This window comes from Rhinatrema bivittatum, chromosome 9 (genome assembly GCF_901001135.1).
Source record: "Rhinatrema bivittatum chromosome 9, aRhiBiv1.1, whole genome shotgun sequence".
In the NCBI taxonomy this organism is placed as follows: domain Eukaryota; kingdom Metazoa; phylum Chordata; class Amphibia; order Gymnophiona; family Rhinatrematidae; genus Rhinatrema; species Rhinatrema bivittatum.
Genome location: NC_042623.1, coordinates 221,082,613 through 221,109,567, shown reverse-complemented (window position 1 = coordinate 221,109,567; position 26,955 = coordinate 221,082,613). Strand labels below are relative to the sequence as shown.

The 26,955-nt window shown below is 47.2% G+C and overlaps 1 protein-coding gene across 3 annotated transcripts in view; it reads left to right on the top strand.

Annotated features, from left to right (window-relative positions):
• The window catches only part of DHX36 (DEAH-box helicase 36), a 518,365-nt gene that overhangs the window by 238,326 nt on the left and 253,084 nt on the right, over positions 1 to 26,955 (top strand). For all 3 annotated transcript variants that reach the window (XM_029615334.1, XM_029615333.1, XM_029615335.1), the window contains one exon: positions 22,537 to 22,601. In XM_029615334.1, the coding sequence (XP_029471194.1) occupies positions 22,537 to 22,601 (65 nt within the window). The remainder of the gene's footprint in view (positions 1 to 22,536; positions 22,602 to 26,955) is intronic.

Below are 26,955 nucleotides of genomic sequence, written 5' to 3'. Positions count from 1 at the left end.
CCAAGGGGCAGAGGATCACAGCGCTTCAACCCATATAGAAGCACATATCAAGCAGCCCGCCCCCCCACAGGCCGAAGCCAGTCCTTTCGAACAAGCACAACAAAAGGGGAGTCAGCCTCGTGCCAGGCCCCAGCCGCACCCCACAATGAAAATCAGCCACCCATCCAAAGGAAGAAGCCATAGGGGGAGACTTGCCCTATTCTACCAAAGATGGGTCGAGATAACGTCGACAAGTGGGTCCTATCCATCGTTCGAGAGGGATATTACCTGGATTTCCACCACCTCCCTCCGGACAAGTTTGTGGAATCCCCTTCCATGACCCTTCTAAGAGGATGGCAGTGGAAGCTACACTGACCAGATTGCTAGCCTTAGAGGCTATAAACACCGTGCCTCCACAACAAATAAATACTGGACATTATTCCATCTATTTTATATCGTCCCCAAGAAAGAAGGAACGTTTCAGGCCCATTCTTGACCTCAAGGTGGTCAACCGTCACCTGAAGATTCCTTATTTCCGCATGGAAATCCTACGCTCAGTAATAAGGGTGATACAACCGGGAGAGTTCCTTACATCCCTGGATCTTTCGGAAGCCTACCTACACATTCCGATCCATCAAGAGCATCAGCGTTTTCTACACTTCTCGATCCTGGACCGTCACTACCAGTTTCCGGGCCCTTCCATTCGGTTAGCCTCTGCAACCCCGGACGTTCACCAAGATCATAGTGGTGGTGGCAGCAAAAACTGAGGAAGGAAGGAATCTGCATACACCCTTATCTAGACGATTGGCTGATCAGGGAGAAATGTCCAGAGGAAGCCACCAGGCAACCAACAGAGTCAAAACTCTACTGGAGAGCCTCGGGTGGGTGGTCAACACAAACAAGAGCTGTCTGCAGCCCTCCCAATCTCTAGAATACATGGGAGTCCGGTTCGACACCAAACAAGACAAGGTCATCCTGACACCGACAAGGAGATATGACCCAGTTACGAACCCTGTTGAGCGAACTTCGCCCCACAGCATGGGACTACCTACAAGTCCTTGGCCTCATGGCATCACACTGGAAGTAGGTGCCATGGGCAAGAGCTCACATGAGACCCCTACAATGCTCACTATTTATTTATTTATTTATTTATTTAAAGAATTTTATATACTACTATCACGATGGAATCCACTGTCCCAGAACTTACACCGTATGTGTTTCAGCTCCCGGAGAGAGTTCGGACCCAACTACGATGGTGGCTACAAGAAGGCCATCTGAGCCAGGGAACGAGACTATCCTCACCAACCTGGATCTTGCTCACCATGGATGCCAGCCTATGAGGATGGGGAGCACACTGCCAGGAGCTAACCGCCCAAGGGCAATGGAACAAAGAAGAGTCGGGGATGGAACATCAATCGCCTAGAAGCCCGAGCAGTCAGGCTAGCCTGCCTACGGTTCGGTCACAGACTCCGAGACAAAGCGGTCAGAGTAATGTCTGACAACGCCACAACAGTGGCATACATCAACCGTCAGGGGGGATCCAGAAGCCAACAGGTTGTCTCTGGAAATAGATCCCCTAATGTCATGGGCGGGAAGCGAATCTTCAAGAGATCTCGGCTGTCCACATCGCGGGGAAAGACAACATAGCTGCGGATTACCTCAGCAGAGAAAGTCTAGACCCAGGAGAATGGAGGCTGTCAACCACAGACATTCCAATTGATAGTAAACCGTTGGGGAACACACCATGGACCTCCTGGCAAAAAACCGTTCCAACGCCCATGTGCACAGTTTTTTCAGCTGCAGGTGGGAACCCCCTAGTCCCAGGGAATCGATACTCTAGTACAGACCTGGCCACAGGAGACTCTGTTATACGCCTTTCCGCGAGGCCCCTATTGGGCGCAGTCATCCACAAGATAGAACACCACAGGGGACCAGTACTTCTAGTGGCCCCGGACTGGGCCAAGAAGACCGTGGGGGACAGACATGCAAAGACTGCTGACAGGGAGCCCCCTCCGCTACCTCCACACAGAGACCTGCTCCAACAGGGACCGATCCATCCTCCACGAGGATCCAGCTCGATTCTCTTACGGTCTGGCCATTGAGAGGACTCGCCTGAGAAAAAGCGGATACTCGGGGGCAGTAATTGACACTCTACTACTCCGAGCACGCAAAGTTCTCCACATCCCTAATATACATAAGGATTTTTGGAGAGTGTTCGAAGCCTGTGCGAGGACCATGACGACATATACCTCGCTCAGTCAAAATTCCTGCGATTTTGGAATTCCTGCAAAATGGACAACAGAAGGGATTGTCTCTCACGCCATCAAGGTACAAGTGGCCCGCATTGTCATGCCACGGAACCAAGAGCGAGAGCGGCAGCATAGGCCTCCCACCGGATGTTCCCGCTTTCTGAAAGGAGTTCAAGCAGATCCGACCACCCCTAAAGTGACCGGTGCCTCTTGGAACCTCACCCTGGTCCTAGATTTCTTAGCAGGAACCTCCTTCAGACCTCTACTTGGCCTGTCTCTCCGACTATTAACATTGAAGAACAGCCTTCCTGCTGGCAGTCCTGTTCGGCCCTGTCGTATATCCGAGCTACAAGCACTGTCCTGCCAGGATCCGTTCCTCAGACTCACCCCGGGAAACCATGCAGTTACGCACAGTTCCGTCATTCCTCCCCAAAGTGGTGTCTCACCTCCATCTCAACCAAACCATCTTGCTACCATCGCCAGATGAGAATAAGAATTCGGAAGAGGCTTGCAGTCTACGCCATCTCAACGTCAGCAGACTCCTAGTCCAATACCTGGAAAGGTCGGAATCCATACGAAAGACGGACCATCTATTCATCCTTCACAGCGGGAAGAAGCAAGGGGAAGTGGCCTCGCCAGCAACCATAACCCGCTGGATCAAAGAAGTCATCAAGGCGGCCCTAAGTAGAAGCAGGCAAGCCACTGCCTTTACAAGTCAAGGCCCATTCCACTAGAGCCAAGCAGTGTCCTGGGCGGAAACCAAGATGGCTGTCACCCGCCGAGATCTGTCAGGCGGCGACATGGTCCTCCATTCACACCTTCTCCAGGTTTTACCGCCTGGATGTTCAGGCCTCGAGAGGACACGGCATTTGCAAGGGCAGTACTAAGTGGGCCACTGGGCAGCCTCCCACCCGGTTCGGGAGTAGCTTTTTACATCCTGAGTCCATCTGCTACACTCTAGGAAATGGAGAAATTACTTACCTGATAATTTTGTTTTCCTTAGTGTAGACCAGTGGTGTCTCAACCCTGTCCTGGGGACCCCCCCAGCCAGTCGGGTTTTCAGGATATCCACAATGAATATGCATGAGAGAAAATTTGCATGTTATGGAGGCAGTGAATGCAAATTTCTCTCATGCATATTCATTGTGGATATCCCGAAAAACCCGACTGGCTGGGGGGTCCCCAGGACAGGGTTGAGAACCACTGGTGTAGAGAGATGGACTCAGCATCCCACCCACGGCTGCCGCTATTCATGGAATTCTCGAGTGACATCACCGACAGCGAATGATTTCACGTGTAAGCCATGCCTTTCTCCAACTAGAACACCCATCCTACCGGGTGTCGACGCTTCTCGGTTGGGGGCAACTGGCGGTCTCCAGCTATACCAATTCAACCAGTTCAAATTAATCAAGTTAACCACATTATAAAGTTAATCAAGTTATTCAAATTATTCAGTCATACATATATCCACAAGTGCTTTTCGAGGAGAATACTGAAGAGCTGCTCACTTCCTGCAGGGGTATATGTACTAGGGCTGACGTCAGATTGAAATCTGATCTGTTTCCAACTGCTATCGGAGTACACTATACCCATTGGTCCTGAGTCCATCTGTCTACACTAAGGAAAACGAAATTATCAGGTAAGTAATTTCTCCATTTTGAAAGCCACTTCCATGGATAAATCAGTGCTTTACCCAAGGAATTGGACTTAAATTGCTCTCCCTGTAGGTGGTAAAAGTACATGTGTATTGCCCCTAAGTGTGTTGTTTTCCCCACAACACGGAAGAGATGTTCTTGGGACAGGATTGGGGCTGGGGTTTGGAACTACACAAATTTTTTTTTAATTTTGAAAAGTATATGCATATTTTTAGTCTGAAGAATTAACCTGCACAAAGTAGGTGTACATCTGTGCAGGTAAATTTCCTGAGTTAATTTTCATATTGAATGTATATGCATGCATTTACTACTTTGAAAATTAGTTAAAAGTTTTTATCTATGGACTTTGTAGATGTGTATGACATGTTTGAAAATTACCCCCTATAATGTGCTGAGTTGGCAGCCCAGTCTGTGATATCGGCTTTGCACCTGTCTCACTTAAAATTCTTAAGTATAGGTAACTCCCAAATTTTAAAGTCCAGTTTTTCATTATTTTTCATCTTCATTTAGGTAGACAAGCTCACAGATGTGGTACAAATACATTCTAAAATGGGCAACAGCATACTGCACTCAAACTATGGGCCAGGTTCATTAAAGCCTTTTCTCCCATTTTGGTTCTATAGGAAAAACCCTTAATGAATCGGGTACTATATAATTTAATGTAAAATGCAAAAAATTAGTTCTAGCATTACTGCAAAAGATAGTTTCATTATCTTGAATATGTATTTATATTCAGACTATTTTACATAAATATCGGTCCAGTCCATATTTGAGTGAAAATGATTAATTAATGGTAGGTATGTAGCTCAAAGTTATGTTGTTAAAATGTTACCATTGTGGAACTTCATTAATAAACTTCTTAGTTTTGAATTTTTTCATCTTTTGTGTATTTTCTGTTGATAAGCACACTACATTAGCCATACATTTGGGTGAGACATCATCCGGTGGCACCGAATGGACTTGTTTGTCCTAGCTAGTAAAGCTTTGAATTCTAATGAGCATGTGGGGTGTTGCCTTGTGAGCTTTCTCAGTCTTTTTTTTGTCTGAGCACAGCACATATCTGTACTCACTCTCCAGATATCTTTTCAAAGTCCTTTAAAAACATTTTTACTCTCATTATTTCTTCTTCAGTTTTTCCTACTTTTAGGTGGTTTGATGGCACTGCTGTACCACAGAACGTTTTGCTGCTTACAAAAAAAAAAAAAAAAGGCCTTTTCCTTTTCAAAATAGCCGGCATCTGTGGTAAGGTCCAGACCATGACCATGCAAAAACTGTTCTTAGCTATGGTCAGATGTCTGTGTTCTCAACACTGTAGGGTGCAACCGCATAGAGAAGCTGCAGGGGAGCATCGTCTTGCCTCACTAGGACAAAAGTTGAGCAAGAGCTCCTAAGACTCCACCATTGGCCCAAATCGAAGCCGAGGGGGGTCTAGTGATACAATCCACCTTGCATCAAAGGAAAAAAGCTTGCATCATTTCCACTGGTGTCAGAACTTGCATTGAAAAATGCCCGTTCTTAATGCATCAAGGTACTTGAAGCACAGAAAGCATCAAGGCACTCCTTTGACACATCTCAATGCATCAATCCGTCATCCTAAAAGCCCATCAATGCACAGCACAAAACAAGCATGGTTGCCCATTCAAAACCAATCAGTTTGACGCAACCTATAACATGCATCGACATGCAACCTATGCATGCATCGATCGAAAAAAACATCTCAGTTACACTACTTTTGATGCACTGAGCCCCGAACCAAAATCATCAAGCTGCGTTACCTACACAGATGTATGCAAGCCATTTGAGGCCAGCTGCTGAAGGGGTCATCTTACCTCTGCCCTCTCCCAAAAAATAAGAAACCAATTGAGGTGCAACAACCTATTCTTGTCCCTGAAAAGGATGTTCCGCCTACACCAGGTCAGAGGATACATCACTCGCTTGCCCAGATTGCAGGTCTAGTGAGAAAATTTTTTACCTCTTTATATAAAGACGGAGGAATAATCCAGCCACTCCTCTCCAGAATTGCTGCAGTGATACCTCAGTCTGGAGTCCCAGTATCACTTAGTGTGAATACTTCAGCAGAACCTTTGTTTGATACAGGATTCTTCATCTTCCCACTCAATGACAGTGGAATGAGTTGCTCAGAGGTGTTCGACCAGGGTTTTTCCCCTCCAAATCAACCAGAAGAGCCCACCCCCCCCCAGTTTGCATTTGTCATTGGGGTCCTGAGTTACTAAACCCTCACATTTAGAAGAGGGATCTACAGATATACCTTCTCACTCATTTCTGGATACACCTGACCGTACATAGCCCCGGAATCCCTGTCTTATTCAAAGTTCATGAAAAAGGTGGGGACAGTGGCTTACCAACAAAGATCCCTTCCCCCACTTGGAAGTCTTTGGACCCCTCCAGATATTGGATGCTCCATCAGATCCAGTGGTTCTCCCAGTCCACAACATTCTAAACTGGTTACAGATGAAAAGATGGGAAGCACCTATCTCTGTGTTGCCTATGGCTAGGAAGCTGGATTTCAAATACAAAATCCAGAAATCTCCAAGAGTCTGACTCATGCCACATCAGTTATTTGTCAAGTCCAACCTGAAAAAGGCTGCTAGACAATTTTGGCAAGAAAATTTTCCAAAGCTCCTGTTCTGTATGGTGCAAAGCTCCTGTTCTGTATGGTGCAATATCCTCACAACTGTATTCCAAATATGTAAGCTTTTCTACAACTTGCTTAAGGAAGGTCTTGTTACCCACAACCACTTTTGAAAACGGAAGAGTGCATTTATCACCATCTCTGTTCTATCTACTAATTTTTCGACTTCATGCCACCATTAGCTTCGATTGGATTTCAGCATATGACATAGCTCAGGGCACGTAACTTCTGAGATAATGTCCATGAAAAGTCAGTGGAACCAACCTGTTTTCTGTGACAAATTAAAGAAACTGAATGTAAAAGTCTTACCCTTTCAAGGGTCCTCGAGCATCACCTTCACTTACAGACAGTCATACTTTTCACAGGCATAAATTCCAGCCTTTCAGCAGCATCACCATTGCCTCTTCCAGCCCTGCTTTGACAACCACTTCCAGTCAGACCCCAGTAGCATGAGCACCATCAACCTAAGACTACACAACAGGCCCAGCATATAACTGAGCCCAGTTTTTCATCCTTCCATTCTCTGTTCCGGGGGGGGGGGCGCAAGATCCAAATCTTCTTGGCGGTGTAGTGCCAGATAACTAAAGTCCTCTATGTCCTCCAAATCTTGGAATTTAGATACCCTTTGTGTGTCTTCTGGCTACCATCCCTTCTACAATGCTCGAATCTTGATCCATATCAATCTCACTTGATGCAGCTTTGCCGTGAAGTTGCAGTCGCTTCATCAACAATCGATAGAACCCTGTTTCCTAGCATGGGGCATGGATGGGGGGTTTTATTTTCAATATTTCCTCATCCCCAAGAAATCTGGAAGATTGATGCCCATTCCAGTTCTGGAGGATTGAGGGCCTGTTCTGGTTCTAAGACCCTTGAACAACCATCTAATTTGAGAGGAATTCAAAATGAAATCCCACAGCACAAATCTTTCTTGCATCCAAAAGCATTAATGGATGTGCGCTCTTGATTTGAAGAATGCATGTGCTCAAATACCCATCCATTCTTCTCATTAGCGCTACCTTCATTTCTTCCTAATACCAGTACAAAGTATTCCCGTTTGCCTTATCAGCAGCTCTGAGATCCTTTTCCAAATACCTTGCAGTGGTAGCTGCACTTGCCAAGGGATTCAAGTTTTTCCATACTTGGGGCGATTGGCTTATCACAGCAAGCTCTCAATAAGCTTTGCTTTTCCTACACACAACAGCCCTCTTCTTCAAACTTTGGGCTTTCTGGTCAGTTTCCAGAAGTCAAATGTAGTATCTTCTCAAAGAATGAAATCCATTGGAGCATGGAGAGACCCCTGCAAAAGAGTGTTTCTGATGATGGATTTGAGCGTACACCATTCTTATACACAACCTACTGATCTCTCAGCTTGCAGCAGTCAGTGATGTTTGTTGTCAGGTCATATTGTGATCATTTCACATGGGCCCACTGACCCACTTTTATAGCAGTTATCTACACTGGGATCTTCACTCTTAATGGGATCTGCTGACCCAACCATTCTCAATGACAGTCCAGATATCTGAGGCAAGAGTTATGCTGGGGGTAAACCCCATGTACTTCAGAATGGTGTGCTACTTTTCATTCTTCCTCAAGTCTCACAGGAGATGGACACTACCTTGAAAGGAGGGGGCACTCTCACAGGATCTTTGTGATCCCAGGGCACCTGGTCTTGTGAGGAGAGCCATTTCATATCAATCTGTTATTAAGGGCGATCAGATATGGTCTATCAACATTCACGCATCATAAAGGAAGAGCAGCTTTATTCCAGGTTGCTATGTTTTATGTCAGCAAACAGGGAGGCCTTTCTGCAAGGAAGCGTAAGATTTGGGAGTGTGCAACTAAACGTTAGCCTGTCCTACAAACCACTCATCTTCCAGGAATCTCCAACATGTTGGTGGATTGCCCCAGATTATTCAGACTGTATGAGTGGTCTTTGCGACAATTACCAGTTGACGAGCTATTGACTTGTTTGCAATTGTGCAGAACAGAAAATTAGATCAATTTTTCCTCAGTTCTGTCCAGTGATCTCAGACTGGATCAGGAGATTTCCTCCTCAATCCTCATTGATGCTTTTCTGCCAATACCGCTGATTGCCAGAGCAGTATTAAAGCTGCTGCAAGACCATGCTTGCTTGATTCTTATAGCTCTAGCATGACCCAGACATACGTGGTTTGCCAATCTTGTACAAACTTCCAGCAGTTCCTCTTATATAGCAGAATTAGAAAAGGTAAACAAAATGATAAAAGATATGGAATGATTCCCCTATAAGAAAGGCTAAATAGGTTAGGGCTCTTCAGCTGGGAGAAGAGATGCCTGGAGGAGATATGATAGAGGTCTATAAAATGAGCGGAATGGAGTAGGTAAATTGCATATCGGTTGTTTACTTTTTCAAAAACTAGATCCTTACTCCAGAAAAGAAAAATGACATATCTGAAAAGAAACAATAGAATATACGAATAAATAAAATACTAATATTGACACATTTTTCCAAAAGGAAAACAAGCCAAGGGACCACATAAAAAGGGAGATAAATGGAAAACCTTTATAGAAAAAGGCTTAATGTATACACGGCGGACCAATTATCATGGATCATTAAACCTATTAATTTCCAGGTAAAGAAGAGGGTATACTCCTGGAATTAATAAGGGATTTAAGTTCAGGGAGAAAGAATATGAAACATTCATTTTGGGAACGAATAACACATTTACATGGATATCTATTTTTATTTATTGCTTTTTAACAAATTACAAGTATCAACTTGTTATAGAAATCACTTAAGTAACATCAAACAGAAATATAAATAAAATGTTATACAATATTTTATACCAAAATAACATTACTGCACTTAAAAATAGAGCAAATATGGGAGAGCTATGAAATAGAGTGCATTTTCATTTTAGCAATATCATATTCGTATTCAAAATATCTGGATAACCTGATCAGAACCTCCATACATAATTTCAATCTCACCAAACAGCGGGTTTAAGTAGGCGTGGAGTGAGTATCTAAGAATGACCTCAGCCGTTGTGGTTAAAAAAAAAAAACGTATCTTTGCTCTTGATAAAACAAACAACACTTATAAGGAAATTGGTAATTTGAATGTTGCACCCTTTTGGAGCACTTCCACCCTCATATTTAGAAATAATTTTCTTCTCAATTGCGTTTGTTTCACCAGGTCCGGATAGCACCATATTTTTTGACCAAAAAGAGGGCTTGGTTATTTCTAAAATAGTTTTAAAGATGTTGTTTTTGTCCATTAGGAAAGCAGAAGAGACTAAAGCGGTCTCTGTTGGGAAACTTCCATCTCTTGAGAAGATTCTAATGAAGTTGTTAAATCGGGTGGTACTTGATCTTGAAAATTCTCTTGATTCTGTTCACTTGGGTATAGGTAATACGCCTTGGTAATAACTGGTTTTATTTCCTCAGGAATTTTTAATATTTGAGATACGTACAACTTAAACAATCTAGCGGTGAAATATTTGTCAAAATAGTAAAATTTATAAACCTTAGATTATGCGATCTCAAATTATTTTCAATCCTTTCCAATCTCTTATTCACTTCTCCATCATTCTGTATTATAACTGTCTGAGTGTTTTCAATTTCTAATATCTGAGCTTCCATTTTTCCAGTTTTTTATTCTGAAGAACTATTTCATTTGCATTTAACTTTACTTGCTTTTTTACATCAAGCACTTCTTTTGTAAGTCCCATTATAGCCTTTTCAAATGACTGAAGGGCTATCCAAATTGTTGAAAGAATTATTTCTGCTGTTGGCTGTAGCAGTTTTACTTGCTTTGGAGATTCTCGATCCCCTTCTCCACCTCCTCCACCCGCTGCTAGGCCGACACCAGAGCCATCGCCCAGAGACTCAAGCTCTCCAGCAAAGTCCAGCCCCACTCCTCCATCTCCCCCACGGGGCTTTACCTTCGCTTGTTGCTCCAGAATGGTAAGTCCATGCGATGTTATCCTCTGTCCGACTGCTCCTGTCTCTTCTTGGAGTTCCTCCGGTAGGCCAACGGTCTCCTGCTGCCAACATCCTTCGTCTCGGCCTGGCGGTGCTGGTCTCACTGGTGATCCGGGGGTTAAAGATATCCCGGTCAGAGGGACGGCTCTCGCTCATCAGCAGGCCCTTCAGTGACCTCACCTGGCGTTAATGGAGGTATCGCTGCAAAGAAGCTTTCTAACCGGGGTTGAGTGACTTCCAGTGGTGTAGAGGAACTTTCTCCACACCGTATCCTGGCTTTTCTTTAGTATAAGGCATAATTGCAATACAGAAATAGGAAGTATCAGGAGCCTCTCGCTAGCGTGACTGATCAGGTCGCCATTTTGGAAGCTCTCCTATATGGATATCTTAATACAAAGGAGAACCCCAATGAAATCTGTGATCTTAAAGCAAGAAATCATGTCTCCTTTCTTGCAAAATCCAGGAAAATACATACTGACTGATCATAAAAAGGGATGGAAATATTCTTGAAGTACCTTTTCATCACTTCATTCGGTTCTTGTTCAGAAATAAGAGACAAGAAGAGTTGATCGTTCATAAATTTCGACTGTAGAGTCCTAAAGAAATTGAGTTAAATTCGCATGGCATCAGGGCGTTCATCCCGAGATAGTCTCTTTACTGATTCCTGAAAGGAAAAAACATTTATTGATGGAACTTTCTCCAAATTTTAGAATTTCTAGAAAAAGCCTTCTTCAAAGTATGGTAGGGGATCCTCCCCTATCACCTTGGGAAAGTTCAAGAAGCGGAGATTTAAATGCCTTGTGTGATTCTCCAAAAACTCCACACTGCGGGAACAATTGCAAAAATCTTTAATCAATTTGAAATTGCAAGATTGAATTTGGGAAACAGCTGCCTCTGATGCCGTTATTTGAGACTTAAGATCACGAATATAACCATCATATTTAACATCTAAAGAGTCCACCTTAGTAGCAAGATTCTCAATCTTTGGCATTCTTTCACAGAGCCTCCAAATCCAACTATTAGGTCCCATAAGGCATCAAGGATACCAACAGCTGGCTTGGGTGGGGGATGAAAAAACTCACCCAAGAACCCAGGAGAAACTACTCCAGGAATACCTCTCACCGACGCCGCAGTAGTCTTCTCCCGATTCCCCAGAGTCTGTTGGAGAAGAAAAGGTTGTACAAGCTGCAAAGTCAGGAGAATACAAAGCTTCCGACAGGCTTGGAGAAAAGCGGAGGCAACAATGGCAGAGCTCCACTCGATCCCCCCCTGCAGATGCATGGGTAACATCATCTCCCTGCACTGCAGCACCGAGTGGAGAATCGGCGATGGTCGGAGCCAGCGGGAGCCGAAGATCCGGGGGACTCAATGTAACCTCCCCTGGTGATTCCAGTGCTCCCTCACCGGACATTGCAGTGGGGCCAGGTACCCCCTCAGTTTGCTGCCGGGCCAAATGCAAAGGATGTTTTCAGACGCTGTCCAGTAGGGAAAGAAGTGTCCAGAGGGAAGACACGGACCTTACTCTTGTTTGGGACGGTATTATTAGAGGTAGTAGGAGAGCATTTGTGTCTCATCTGGTTCACACTGCCAGCTTGGCCCCGGAGATAGATTTTTTACTCAATGCATAATTAACTCTGGAATTGTTGCCAGAGGATATGGTAAAAGTGTAGGTAGGTTTAAAAAAGGCTTGGACAAGCTCCTGGAGGAAAATTCCATATATACCATTATTGAGAAAACTGGTGAATTGTTTGTCCTCATACAACCAAGAAGCCATTCTCCAATGTCTAGAAGATGTTTGGTTTGTAGAGGACCTCACTGATGAAACCACCAGGTCATGATCAGAGAATGGGATTGGTAATATATCGCTGTATTCTAGTTTAGAGAAAAAAAATTTCCGGGACTAGGATACAGTCCAATCTAGTGTATATTTGATGCGCATGGGAGAAATGGGTATAGCTCCTATCCTCTAAGTGAGAGAGACACCACAAGTTGATCAGCTGGAGATGTTAGCATAAGAAACCTATGCCAATATCAGCTTGATTGCATCTCGGCGTTTTAGATGGGCTGCAGTCTATTATGGGGTTGTCAGTGATGTTGAAATCCCCTCCTATAATTTCAGCATATTCTTCCCAGACCACTATACGGAGACTAATTGGGAGAAAAAGGTGTGGGGAATATTTATTAGGTGCATATATATTCACCAATAATACTTTCAGGCCCTGCAAGATACCTCTAACAATAATATATGGGGGTCAAAAATCACTTTTTTTTTTTTTTTTTTTTTAAAGGACAGCTGTTTGAGACTCTTACATTCATCACAAAAGCTGGTTTAGTGGGCAAGAAAGTGATCCTGATAAGATGGATGGGACATCAAGGGCCTAATATAGAGCATTGGATCAAAAAAAAAGATAAATCTACTTACACATGAATATTTGTCTGCCTGAGCCAGTTCTCCTAAGAAATGAGCCAGTATGCTAAGAATTTGGTCTGCTTTTTTAGATTATATTTCTCCAACGATGAGGAATGTTCTAGGTACTATGTGACCCTAATTATTGTCTCATTTAGGGGCACTTAAACCTGAGGTAACTGTCTACCATGTGCCATGTACATTGGGCTCGTTTATTGGGGTGGGGGGATGGGGAAGGATCATTGGCTGAGGGAGATTCATCAAAACTTTTGTTTATATGTTGATACATTTGACTGACCTGGTTGCTTGTTTTGAAAATCCTAATAAAAATAGGTTTTTTTTGGGGGGGTGGGGGGGGGGGGGGGGGGAGAGGACAGCTGTTTACCAATTAATATAGCTACTCCCCTCTGGTTCATCTCTTTTTCAATTTCTGGTGTTCTAGATCACTTAAATATGTTTCGTATAGTAATGCTACATTTATTTTTGTCTCAAGTTCTGTTAGTATTTCTTTTGCTTGATCGGGGAATTTATACCCGCTACATTGAGAGAGCCCACGACAATACTATTCATTTAAAACCATTGTTGAGATTACACTTGCTGAATAGAGCTCATTGCATGGTAGGGTGAATTCCCAGCCAAGCTCCCTCCATTCACCAGATCAGTGGGAAACAACCTTCTTATACAAGAAAGGTTACCGGAATCAGCACAAAACTCATTAACATTCACACACATCCATATAGCATTCCCCAATTCTTCTGCAAAACCCCTTTCCCCTTGAAGCTCTGTAACCCAAGCCAGTCACAGCACATGTCTGCTATGGAGGACCTCCCCTTGTGCTGTGCACCTGCATATCCAACCAGGGCTCCAGGGAACCGCAAGAACAAGGCATTAAGTAACCTTATCTCCCACATGTCATATATGAAATGCAACAAGATGTTAGAAAAACAAACTCAGAGTGAGCAAACTATAAAACGAGGTAGCTTCCATTGCTTGTAGCGTGAGGTTGCCTTGTGCCCCAGGCCAGTCATGAGAGCGGGGACTGAGCAAAAGCTTGTCTGCCCAAGAGACTTTGAGTGAAGAGGTCGGCGGCTTCCAAGGAGTTCATAGGCAGAGACTATTATAGTCCCTCGACAAATCGCTGTATCTCCTCTTTTCTGTGGAATGTCCTCGATTCTCCCTGATGGAAAACTCATAGTTTTTCCGGGTACTGGAGGGTAAACTTGACTTCTTGCATGCAGCTATGACTCATGTAGAGAAGTCAGGGAGCAGCAGGATATTTTTGCCTTCACATATTCTTTCCTTGTGCGGTATGCTCGCAGAATATTTTCTTGTCGGCATAGTTGAGAAATTTAGTGATTGCTTGTCGCGGCTTTTGGTTCAGCTGAACCTGCAGTCCCAGGCGATGCACCCTCTCCACTGCGATGGGTCCTCCATGCCTCTGTACCCCCAAGGCCTCTGGTAGCCAGGTCCCGAACCATTGTTGCAAGGCCTCATTCTGCATGCTCTCCGGTAAGTCCCCCGCCCAGAGATTTTCTCCAGCTGCACCTCTCTGGTTTGTCAAGTTTGTCGTCTTGTTCCTGGTTACTCTGTTGCAATGTGGCCCCCATTCATGTTCCATGTTGGGTTACTTGCGCATCAGTTGCAGTTAGTGTAGCTCGATTGGTTGCCCATTTTTCATGGAGTTCATCCAGGGAAGATTGCAGCCTCTGTAGTTTGTCGTTCAGCGCAGCAGACACAGCCTTTGTGATTTCTTTAAGCAGAATTTCTGACATGCTATCCGCGGTGAGCAACGTTTCTGCCACCATTTTGTTGTCTGCCGGGGTTGCCCAATCTGTAACTGTTTTCTTCGCTCTGCTGGGCATTGAGAGCGTCGCGATCCTTGCAGTTCAAGGCAGCTCCCAGTTAGCCTGCAGATCGGGTCGCACCATCTAGTGAAAGACCAATATCTGGGAGGTGAGTTCAATTGAGTGCATTCCCATGGGTCCCCAGGAGCTCAGAGCCACGACCTCCTCTCAACCAGATGTCATTGCCGGAAGTCCTCAATATAAACCATTATTAAGGTGGACTTGGGAAATTAACTGCTTATCCCTGGGATAAGCAGCATGGAATCTATTTATATTTTGGGATCTTGCCAGGTACTTATGATTTGAATTGGCTACTGTTGGAAACAGGATAATGGGTTTGATGGATCTTTGGTTGACCCAGTATGACAAATCTTATGTTCTTACATCTAGGGACACGGCCCTATGTTGTTAACTCATCAAATGAATGCACTTTTTCCTAACGTGTAGCAGATGGACTCAAAACAAGTGGGTATAGTGTGCTCGTGCTAGCAGTCTGAGACGGATCTGACGTCAGCACGGGTACATATACCCCCACAGGAAGTGTAGCAATTCAGTAATTTCCGTCTCCAAAGCAGTTTGGAGCTACCTCACGCTCACTGAGCGTGTTTCCAAATTCTACACTACTAAATTCATAGAAGAAACCTACCTGAAGACGAGCCCCACACTCCTGCGGTGATACCAGTCGGTCCCTCCCCCAGTTGAGTTTCCCAAGGCGATTTCCGTGGTCCCTCGGAGGTAAGGGCCTCGGTCCGGTGGCCAGCTCGCGGCGGGGACCTAGCCCCCGAGTGAGAAGGGCTCTGGCGCGGCTTAGAGGCAGCCTCGGTCTCGGCGTGGACTTGGCCCCTGAGCGAGACTAGTTCGGGCACGGCCCAGAGGCAGCGGGTGCACTTCCTTGAGCGCGGCGGTGACGGTACTCACCCTCTCCGCTCGCAGCCGGAGACCGCCCGGGTCACAACCGGGAAGCGCCGAAGACAAGGTAAGGCGTACATCTTTACTTGTTGTCTCCGAGGAAGCGAGGATTCGCAAAGTCTGCCTATGTGGCAATCCGCCACGGAGGTCGCCATTTCCTGCCTGGTTTGTCACCACACGATAGGTGCACGCTGTTAGGCGCACGTTGGTAGGCGCGCGTTCATAGGCGCCCGCTGATACGCCAGGCACACATGGAGCGTCAGAGAGCCCATGCGTCAGCGCGCCGGCCCCTCCAGCATCAAGCATGAGCCTCTGCTCGGCATGCAACCCTCAGAGCCACACAGAGCGAGGAAGCAGACTCCCTATGTGCCCAATGTGAAAAGGCCCTGGGAGTTCCGGGTCAGGACCGGTCGCAGCCCAGTGTACTTGCCAGTTCCTTAGGGAACACCCCGGACCTAGCAGGCAGCAGTGAGCAGCCGGGGACCCCGAGGGACCTGGTACCCCTCAGACCAGATCCTGCTTCGCTCTCCCTGGGGTGGAATTATTCAAGGGGATTCATGCCTTTGTCACAATGCAGGCTGCTCCCCGAGCGGATCCATACGTACCGGATGACCCGGCCCCTGGACCCTCAAGGCCTAGGCATGGCCACGCGCCACCTGGAAACCCCCACTTATGGGGATTCAGATTGCCCTGAGGAAGACGACTAGTCCCCTGAGGAGGGAGAACTGCCCTCGGGGGTTGAACCTTATCGGACCATGAGGTGCTTCTTTTTGAAAGGGGATCTCCCAGGCCTGATCTCTCAATGCCTGTCGGAGCTGGCTATTCCGGGCCACGATGCCCAAAAGGAACCTAGGATGAACTCCCTGTTAGAGGGCCTGCGCCAAACGTCTCACCATTTTCCCCTCCTGCAAGTAGCTCAGCAGTTAATCGATCCTGGAATGGAATACGCCGGAGGCCTCATTCAAAGGGGGTCGGGCCTTGGCTGGCATGTACCCCTTCGACCCGGCAACCAAGGAGAAGCTGGCGTGCCCCCAGGTAGACGCCATAGTTAGCGCAATTGTGAAGCGCACCACCATTCCGGTGGAGGGGGGGACGGCCCTTAAGGATACACATGACCGGCGCATGGACACCATTCTGAAACAAGTCTTTGAGGTGGCAGCCATGTCCTACGAATTGCGACCTGCTGCACCGTGTGTGACACGTTCCTGTTTATCACAGGCTAGGAACAACACCCAGGGAGAAGAAATGGAATCAGCTCTCTCGTTCCTCACTGATGCAGCCTCCGACTTAGTCCGTACAGCAGCCAAAGGAGTGTCATCCTCAGTGGCGGCTAGGAGACAGCTCTGGCTACGTAATTGGTCAGCCGACTCCTCTTCCAAGACACGCCTCACGAGAATGCCCTTTGAGGGATCCCTCCTGTTCGGCGGGCCGCGACCTTGAGAACTGGCCAATATATGGGGCGCCTCCCCATTACCCCCTTCTACCAGAAGACCGGTCAAGGAGGACCCAGCGCCCCTTTCCTAGACCATCCAGAGGTAGAACCTCTCAGCGCTTCAACCCTTACAGGACTCGCTACCAAGCACCTTGTTCGCAGGCCAGGAACCAGTCCTTTCGGCCTAAGCACAACAAGAGGGCAACCGGCTTGGGTGCGGGTCCCGGCCGTACCCCACAATGACAATCAGCCGACCCATCCGGGGGTAGCAGCCATAGGGGGCAGGCTATCCCTCTTCTACCGAAGATGGGTCGAGATTACCTCGGATCAGTGGGTTCCTCGCCATCATCTGAGAAGGGTATTACCTGGATTTTCTTCGACTCTCCCGCCGGACAGGTTCGTGGAATCTCCTTGTTCGCCCATCAAGAGGACGGCCCTAGAGGTTACTTTGTGGAGGCTCCTGTACCTAAAGGCCATAATCCCAGTGCCTGCAAGGGAGATTAATTCTGGGCATTATTCCATCTATTTCATCGTGCCCAAAAAGGAGGGCACTTTCCGGCCCGTTCTGGACCTCAAGTCCGTCAACCGATACCTACGGGTCCCCAGCTTTCGCATGGAAACTCTGAGGTCTGTCAAGAATTCAGTACAGCCAGGGGAGTTTCTCACATCCCTAGATCTGTCGGAAGCCTACCTGCATATCCCAATCCATCGGGATCATCAGCGCTATTTACGCTTCAAGGTCCTGGAACAACACTTCCAGTTCCGAGCTTTACCCTTCGGGTTAGCCACCGCGCCGCGGACCTTTACCAAGGTCATAGTAGTATAGTGGCAGCGTCCCTCAGGAAGGAGGGAATCCTCGTCCATCCCTACCTGGACGATTGGCTGATCCGGGCGAAGTCACCAGAGGAGAGCCACCAGGCAACCAACAGACTTATAGCTCTTCTGGAAAGCCTAGGATGGGTTGTAAACTTGAACAAGAGTTCCCTACAGCCTTCTCAGTCACTGGAATACCTAGGGGTTCAATTCGACACCCAGGAAGACAAGGTCAGCCTGACCTCCAAAAGGAAGTCGAAACTCCGGAATCATCTGCAGGCCCTGCTGAGCGCCACCCGGCCCACAGCTCGGGATTACCCTACAGGTCCTCGGCCTCATGGCATCCACTCTGGAGGTGATATCATGGGCGCGGGCTCATATGAGACCATTACAATGCGCCCTCCTGTCTCGGTGGAGCCCGCGATCACAGGACTATACCGTACACCTGCCTCTACCAACCACAGTGCGGAACCAGCTACGGTGGTGGTTGCAGCCCGGCCACATGAGCCGGGGGTCAAGAATGTCCTCCCCAACCTGGACCCTGCTCACGACAGATGCCAGCCTGAACGGATGGGGAGCACACTGCGAAGAACTCACCGCCCAAGGGCGGTGGAACAGAGAAGAGTCGGGGTGGAACATAAACCGACTAGAGGCACGGGCAGTCAGGCTAGCGTGCCTGCGATTTGCCCACAGACTTCGAAACAGAATGGTCAGAGTGATGTCTGACAATGCCACCACAGTGGCATACATCAACCGATGGGCGGAACCAGAAGCCAACAGGTATCCCTAGAAATAGCCCCCCTGATGGCTTGGGCGGAAGCAAATCTCCAGGACATCTCCGCCGTCCACATCGCCGGGAAGGACAACACCACGGCAGACTTCCTCAGCAGAGAAAGCCTAAACACGGGGGGAATGGCAGCTGTCGCCCACAGCTTTCCAGATGATTGTGGATCAGTGGGGGATGCCGGGCATGGACCTACTAGCGGACAGGTCCAACGCTCAAGTACCCAGGTATTTCAGTCGCAGGCGGGATCCTCTATCCCAGGGGATTGATGCCCTGGTACAGCCATGGCCTCAGGGGATCCTGCTATATGCTTTTCCTTTATGGCCCCTGCTGGGCGCCATTATATACAAGATTCAGCGGCAGAGAGGACTAGTTCTTCTAGTGGCCCCGGACTGGCCAAGAAGACCCTGGTACGCAGACATGAGAAGACTACTGGCAGGGAATCCTCTACCTCTGCCTCTAAACAGGGACCTGCTGCTGCAAGGTCCAATCCTCCACAAGGATCCAGCTCAATTCTCTCTTACGGTCTGGCCATTGAGAGGGCTAGATTGAAGAAAAGAGGATACTCTGAGCCGGTAATAGACACACTCCTCCGAGCACGCAAGTTCTCCACATCACTGACATATATCAGGATCTGGAGAGTTTTTGAAGCCTGGTGCGACTCTCGCAGCACCAATTCACATGCCGCTAAGATTCCTATCATTTTGGACGTCCTACAAGATGGACTTCAGAAGGGTCTGTCCCTCAGCTCCATCAAGGTTCAGGTAGCAGCGCTGTCTTGCTACGGTCCCAGGAGTGACGGCAACACCATTGCCAAACACCCAGACGTCTCACGTTTCCTGAAAGGAGTCAAACACATTCGTCCGCCACTGAAGTGGCCAGTGCCCCTGTGGAACCTCAACCTAGTGTTGGAATTTCTGGCGGGATCCGCCTTCAGACCCCTTCGAGGCCTGTCTCTCCGTTTGTTGACCTTGAAGATGGTTTTCTTGCTGGCTGTATGCTCAGGACGCCGCATCTCAGAGCTACAAGCACTGTCCTGCCGTGATCCGTTTCTCAGAATCACTTCAGAGGCTATCCATCTTCGCACGGTTCCTTCCTTCTTACCCAGAGTAGTCTCACAATTTCACCTCAACCAAACCATATCCTTGCCAACCACGGAAGGTTTGAAGAAGTCCGAAGAAGGTCGAATACTGCATCATCTCGACATCGGCAGAATACTGGCCAGATACTTGGAAATGTCAGAAGCAGTACGAAAGACGGACCATCTGATCGTCCTTCACAGCGGGAAGAAGCAAGGAGAAGCGGCCTCACGGCCAACCATCGCCCGCTGGATCAAAGAAGTTATCAAGGCGGCCTACATAGAAGCGGGAAAACCACCACCTCTACAGGTCACGGCTCATTCTACCAGAGCGCAATCGGCCTCTTGGGCAGAAACTAGGATGCTGTCGCCTGCGGAGATATGTAAAGCGGCGACGTGGTCCTCCCTCCATACCTTCTCCAGATTCTACCGTCTGGACATTCAGGCCAGGGAGGACACAGCATTTGCAAGGGCAATCCTAAACGGACCTCGGGCAGCCTCCCGCCCAGTCTGGGAGTAGCTTTTGTACATCCCACTTGTTTTGAGTCCATCTGCTACATGCTAGGAAATGTTGAGATTACTTACCTGATAATCTCCTTTTCCTTAGTGTATACAGATGGATTCAGCATCCCGCCCGGCTGCCGGTATACATGGGGATTCGCCGACTCAAGGTAAGCCATGTTTGCTTATATAGGGCTTCCACCCTGCTGGGTGTCGACGCCTTCCGGTTGAGAACACTGGCGGTCTCCAGCTACCATCAATTGGTCAGGGTAATCCTGTTCATTTAAACGATCGATCAGTCACACATATATCCATAAAAGCTTTTGCAAGGAAGATTACTGAATTGCTACACTTCCTGTGGGGGTATATGTACCCGTGCTGACGTCAGATCCGTCTCCAACTGCTAGCACGAGCACACTATACCCACTTGTTTTGAGTCCATCTGCATACACTAAGGAAAAGGAGATTATCAGGTAAGTAATCTCAACAATCTAACCCATCCATACCTCAGTCTAATAGCTTGGATGTTGAACACTCAGTCATTGCTCATCTCTCTGTGCCTAGAGCATTTGAAAGTTTTTTGTTTCCATTTAAAATGCCATCAGAGAAAGCTATGCCTTCAAATGGAACATATATTCTACAATAGAAAACCTTGAATCCATTTTCTTATGAACCCAAGTACCTGTTAATATAGTTGCTCCTCTCTGACTCGTGCCTCTCCACATCATCAGTGAAAGTACATTTCATCGTGTTAAACCCATCTCTACTCATCTACTGATATTATTTATCTATTATTTATCTAGTGTATGCAAAGTTTACTATTATCTATAGTTTATGTATTATTTATCTATTGTATGCAAAGTTTACTGTTCTATGTAATGGCAGTGCCAAATGTTCTGTTTAATGACACTGTCAAAAAGTTTTAGTTTTCTGGAAACCGATACGATGTGCTAACGGCTATCGGTATATAAAAAACCTTTAAATAAATAAATATTGAGATTTATAAAAGGCTTGTACCACATTAAACCCCTGACACAAAAACTTCCAGTTCCTTGGGACTTCAATGTTATCCTTTCTCAACCCATGAAGCTGCCTTTTGGACCACTACAGATGGTTTCTTAAGTTCTTCATGTGGAAAGTATCACTCTTCAGCACAGTTACCTCGACTACAAGACTCTGCAAGCTCCAAGCTCATGTCCACTATACACCATACACGCAATTCTTCCTTAATTGAGTAGTCATTCTCACTCACTCGGAATTTCTATCAAAGGTTATCTTGGCTTTCCATATCAATCACTCCATCGTACTATCTACCTTTTTTTCAAGACCGCATGTCCATGAAGAAGAGAAAGCTCTTCATACCGTAAATTATATAGATTATTTGCCTAGTGTGAAAGAACTGATCAACTGTATTGCCAGGCTTTGCAGTTATTTGTCACAAACAACCTACATTGTCTACCTGGATAACTGAATGCACTGAATGCATTTCAGTGCTGCTACATCTTAGTAGGATTGAAAACTCTGCTGAAGCTCATCAAATCAGAACTATGGCTTCTTCTATTGCTCATCTTAGAAAGCTGCAACTTGGTTATCAGTTCACACCTTTGCATCCCATTACTGAAAGGGCAACTACTCAAAGAGTTATGGTAAATTTGGGCAAGTAGTTTTTTGTAACTTGTTCTCACGGTAGTCTACTCTTCACAATAAGGTCTGCTTGTTTAGTAATTGCTCCACGGTAACCCTCAGAATGGAACTCTCCACATGTAATAGCTAATTCATCCTGCTTATATATGGAAAAAGGAAGTTTGCTTACTGTAAATGGTGTTTTCCATAGATTGCTGGATAAATTAGCAATGGAATACCTACCCACCTCTCTGGAGAATTGACTATTTAGCTAGATTTAGCTATGATATAGACTGAGGAGGCTCACAAGGCAACACCCATGCAGGGCCTCCCACACATGCGCAATAAAGCTTAAAATCTATTAGCTAGTAGAGACGAGTCACCCCATGTCAGATAGCTAATTTATCCTGCTATCTATGGAAAATATTGTTTGCGGTGAGCAAACTTGCTTTATAGATTTTTTTTTTTTAACTAAATTATAAATATATATTTTTGTTTGAAAATAAGGAAAGCCTGTATTAGTTAATCATCTGGTGCTTGGTGTAATAAGTAATGGTAAAATATAGTAATCTGGAGTTTTTGTTTTGCCAAACTGTGTACACCTTTTTTCATCATGTATACCTGTATGGCATCTTTGCATTTACAGGTTTTTAAAAAACCACCTCCAGGAGTTCGGAAAATAGTGATTGCTACTAACATTGCAGAGACCAGGTAAAAGTCTGCATTCCTATATATGCAATGGCTCAATGTTTTATAAATACTGTCATAAAGTGTGAAAGATGCTAAAATATTCATGTTGAATTGCTTTGTGTTTATACAATTAGATTGAGTGAGGTATATATATGCCAAATGTTGCATCAAAGTAGAGATAAATAATGCATGTTTAAGGTGATAGTGTGTTTTACTGAAAGTCTTAGGCTTTTCTATGCGGGTGCAATGGATCTGAAGGAAAAGTGTATTCAGTTCTTTGAAACTGAAACTTCAGATTTAGTTCTGTTTTCTTATAGTCACTATTGATATAGTACAGTGATGGCCAACCTTTTGCGCTCAGTGTGTCAAAATTCATAAAAAAACAGAGCATAATTCGGGTGGTGTGTCTCTGCTAGAAAAATCCATAATTTTGTGATATTTGTAGCTCTAATATTAATAACAAAAAGTTATAATTTTAATATATGTTCTGTATTTATTAATAAAGCAAAAACAAATAATTCTTTACCTGCTTAGTGACTTTTTTGTTGCTGAATTTCATTGGCTAAATCTTCAATTAAAACACTCTCTCCCCCTCCATCCCCCCCCCCCCCCCACACACACACACACACACACTCTTACTCCCCTGGATTTTCTCATACACACTCATGCTCTCACACTCACTGGCTCCCTCACATACACACAAACGCACACACCCAGGCAGGCTCCCAGTCATTCTCATACCACTCCCGCTCCATCCTCCAGGCAGGCATCAATTCATTCTCACACCCCCCCCTCCCCAGGCAGGCACCCATGCATACACCCCATGCAGTGTCCCATTCATTCACATGCACACACTAAAGGCAGACCCCCCCTCTCTTTTGCCAGCAACCTCAGAACCTCTCTCATTCCACTGCTGCCGCATGGCTATTGGGGAGGTGCCGATTGCTGCTACTGACACTGAAGCCCATTCTGCTGCCTCCTCTGTGCAGGCCCCGTGGGCTTCCACTTTCTCCATGCTGATCTCGTACATTGTGAGATCCGCAAGGAGAAAGTGCTATTCTTGCACATTCCCAAAGATTACATGTGCCAATCACTAAAAAGTAATTTATTTTTCCTAGCGTGTAGCCAGATGGACTCAGAACGAATGGGTATAGTATGCTCGTGCTAGCAGTTGGAGACGGATCTGACGTCAGCACGGGTATATATACCCCCACAGGAAGCGTAGCAACTCAGTAATTTCCGTCTCCAAAGCAGTTTGGAGAGCCTGCACGCTCGCTGAGCGTGTTTTCCAATACTACTTTCTATTTTCTACTTTCTCTATTCTACTTACTAAAATTTCTTCAGGAACATCGAGCCCCGCACTCCTGCGGTGATACCCTCGGGTCCCTCCCCCAGTTGAGTTTCCCGGGGTGATTTCCGCGATCCCTCGGAGGTCTAGGCCTTGGTCCGGTGGCCGAATCGCGGCAGGGATCTAGCCCCCGAGCGTGAAAGGCTCGGGTCGGGCTGAGAGGCGCCTCGGTCCCGGCGTGGACTTAGCCCCGAGCGAGACGAGTTCGGCGGCTCAGAGGCAGCGGGTGAAAATCCTCAAGCGCAGCGGTGAAGGTACTTGCCCTCTCCCCCCGCAGCCGGAGACCGCCCGGGTTACAGCCGAGAAGCGCCGATGATCAGGTAAGGCGTACATCTCTTACTTTTTGGTCTCCGAGGTACGAGGATCGGCGGCGTGGCCTGTAGGCGGCATGCCGTGGAGGGCGCCATTTTGTTGGCCTTGTTCAGGTATTGAGCGCCCATGATAGGCGCCTGTCTATGACTAAGCGCATATTGTATATCATTGTGCGTATATTGCTGACCGCATACTATTGAGCGTATGTTGCTGACCGCATACTAATGAGCGCATATTGGATATCATTGAGCGTATATTGCTGATCGCATTTTAATGTGTGCATATTGGATATCATTGAGCGTATATTGCTGACCGCATATTAATGAGCGCATATTGGATTTTCTTGAACATATATTGCTGCCGCATATTATTGAGCGCCTGTTGTATTAAGCATATATGGCTGCCGTATATTATTGAGCGCCTGTTGTATTAAGCGTATATTGCTGCCGTATATTATTGAGCGCCTGTTGTATTAAGCGTATATTGCTGCCGCATAGTGTTGAGCGCCCATTGTATTAAGTGCATATTGCTGCCGCTTAGTGTTGAGCGCCTGTTGTATTAAGCGCATATTGCTGCCACATATTGAGCGCCTGTTCTATTAAGCGCGTATTGCTGCCGCATATTATTGAGCGCCTGTTCTATTAAGCGCGTATTGCTGCCGCATATTATTGAGCGCATATTGTATTGGGCGTATATTCCTCAGCGCTATATTCCCACGCTGCGATGGAACAGAACGCCTCGGCGTCTTCAGCGGCAGCGCCTCCTGATTCTGGCATTAAAGCTCTCGGCCTCTGCTCAGCATGCCAGCTTAGAGCCATGCACAGTGAAGAGCCAGACTCCCTTTGTGCCCAATGTGAGGAAGCAGTAGGAGCCTCGGGCCAGGACCGGTCTCAACCGAGGTTGCTGACAGTTCCCCAGGGGCCACCCCGGATCTAGCGGGCAGTCTCGAACAACCTGGAATCCCGGGGGACCTGGTACCCCGACGACTAGAGACCGCTTCCATTTCCTGGGTGGATCTCTTTAAGGGGATCCATGCTTTTGTACAGATGCAGTCAGCTTCCCGTCCAGGCCCTGCTGCTGCGGCTGCTGCTGTTGTTACTCCAGCCGATCCTGCCCCTGGACCTTCGCGCCCTTATCATGGGCACCCGCCCCCCCCGAGCAGTCCGGTTCAGGCGGACCCTGATGTCTCGGAGGATGAGTCCGAACCCCTGGAGGAGGGGGATCTTCCCTCAGGGATTGAGCCATTTCGAACCATGAGGCGGTTCTTCCCTAAGGAGGACCTCTCCGACCTGGTATCTCAGTGCCTGGCGGAATTGGCTATTACAGGTTCCAGCACTATGGTGCCCTCTACACAGAACCACCTGCTGGAAGGTCTTCGTCCTACAGCCCTCCATTTTCCTTTCTTGCAAGTAGCGCAGCAACTGATAGATTTGGAATGGGCTGCACCAGCGGTCTCATTCAAAGGGGGTCGGGCCCTGACGGGCATGTACCCCCGGGGAACCGGCAATCAAGGAGATGCTGGCGTGCCCTCAGGTGGACACCTTGGTTAGCGCTGTGGTCAAGCGCACTACCATTCCAGTTGAAGGGGGGGCGGCCCTCAAGGAGCCTCATGATCGGCGACTGGACGGCATTCTGAAACAGACCTTAGAGGTGGCAGCTCTATCTTTGCGGATCGCAACCTGTTGTACAGTGGTGATGCGCTCCTGTTTGTCACAGGCCAGGAACAATGCTCCAGCAACAGACATGGAGTCAGCTCTCTTGTTCCTCACGGATGCTGCATCAGACCTAGTCCGTACAACAGCCAAGGGGGTCTCATCCTCCATAGCCGCCAGGAGGCAGCTCTGGATCCGGAATTGGTCAGCCGATGCTCCTTCGAAGACATGCCTCACCAGAATGCCCTTTAGGGGTTCTTTCCTGTTTGACAGCGACCTTGATAAACTGGCCAGCACATGGGGCGCCTCTCCAGTACCTAGACTGCCGGAAGATCGGTTCAGAAGGAACCAGCGCGCCTTTCCAAGGCCCTCCAGAGGTAGAAGCTCCAAGCGCTTCACTCCCTATAGGAGTCGCTACCAGGCACCTCGTCCTCAGGCCAGGAACCAGTCCTTTCGGACCAAGCAGCGCAAGAGGGGAGCCGGCTCGGGTTCAGGTCCCGGCCGCACCTCACAATGAGAATCAGCCAATCCATCTGGGGGACGGAGCCATAGGGGGCAGGTTAACCCTCTTCTACCCCAGATGGGTCAAGATTACGTCGGACCAGTGGGTCCTCGCCATCATCCGAGAGGGGTATTATCTGGACTTTCATCATCTCCCTCCGGACAAGTTTGTGGAATCTTCATGTCCCATACACAAGCAGGCAGCATTGGAAGCTACCCTGGCGAGGCTCCTGTCCCTGAAAGCCATCATCCCAGTACCTGCATGGGAAATGAATTCTGGACACTATTCCATTTATTTCATGGTACTCAAGAAAGAGGGCACTTTCCGGCCCGTATTGGACTTGAAGTCAGTCAATCGATACTTAAGGGTCCCGAGGTTTCGCATGGAAACTCTGCGCTCAGTCAAGACCGCAGTACAGCCAGGAGAATTCCTCATGGCCTTAGACTTGTCAGAAGCCTATCTGCATATCCCGATCCATCCGGATCATCAGCGCTACCTACGCTTCAAGGTTCTGGGACGCCACTTTGAATTCCGGGCTCTGCCCTTCGGGTTAGCCACGGC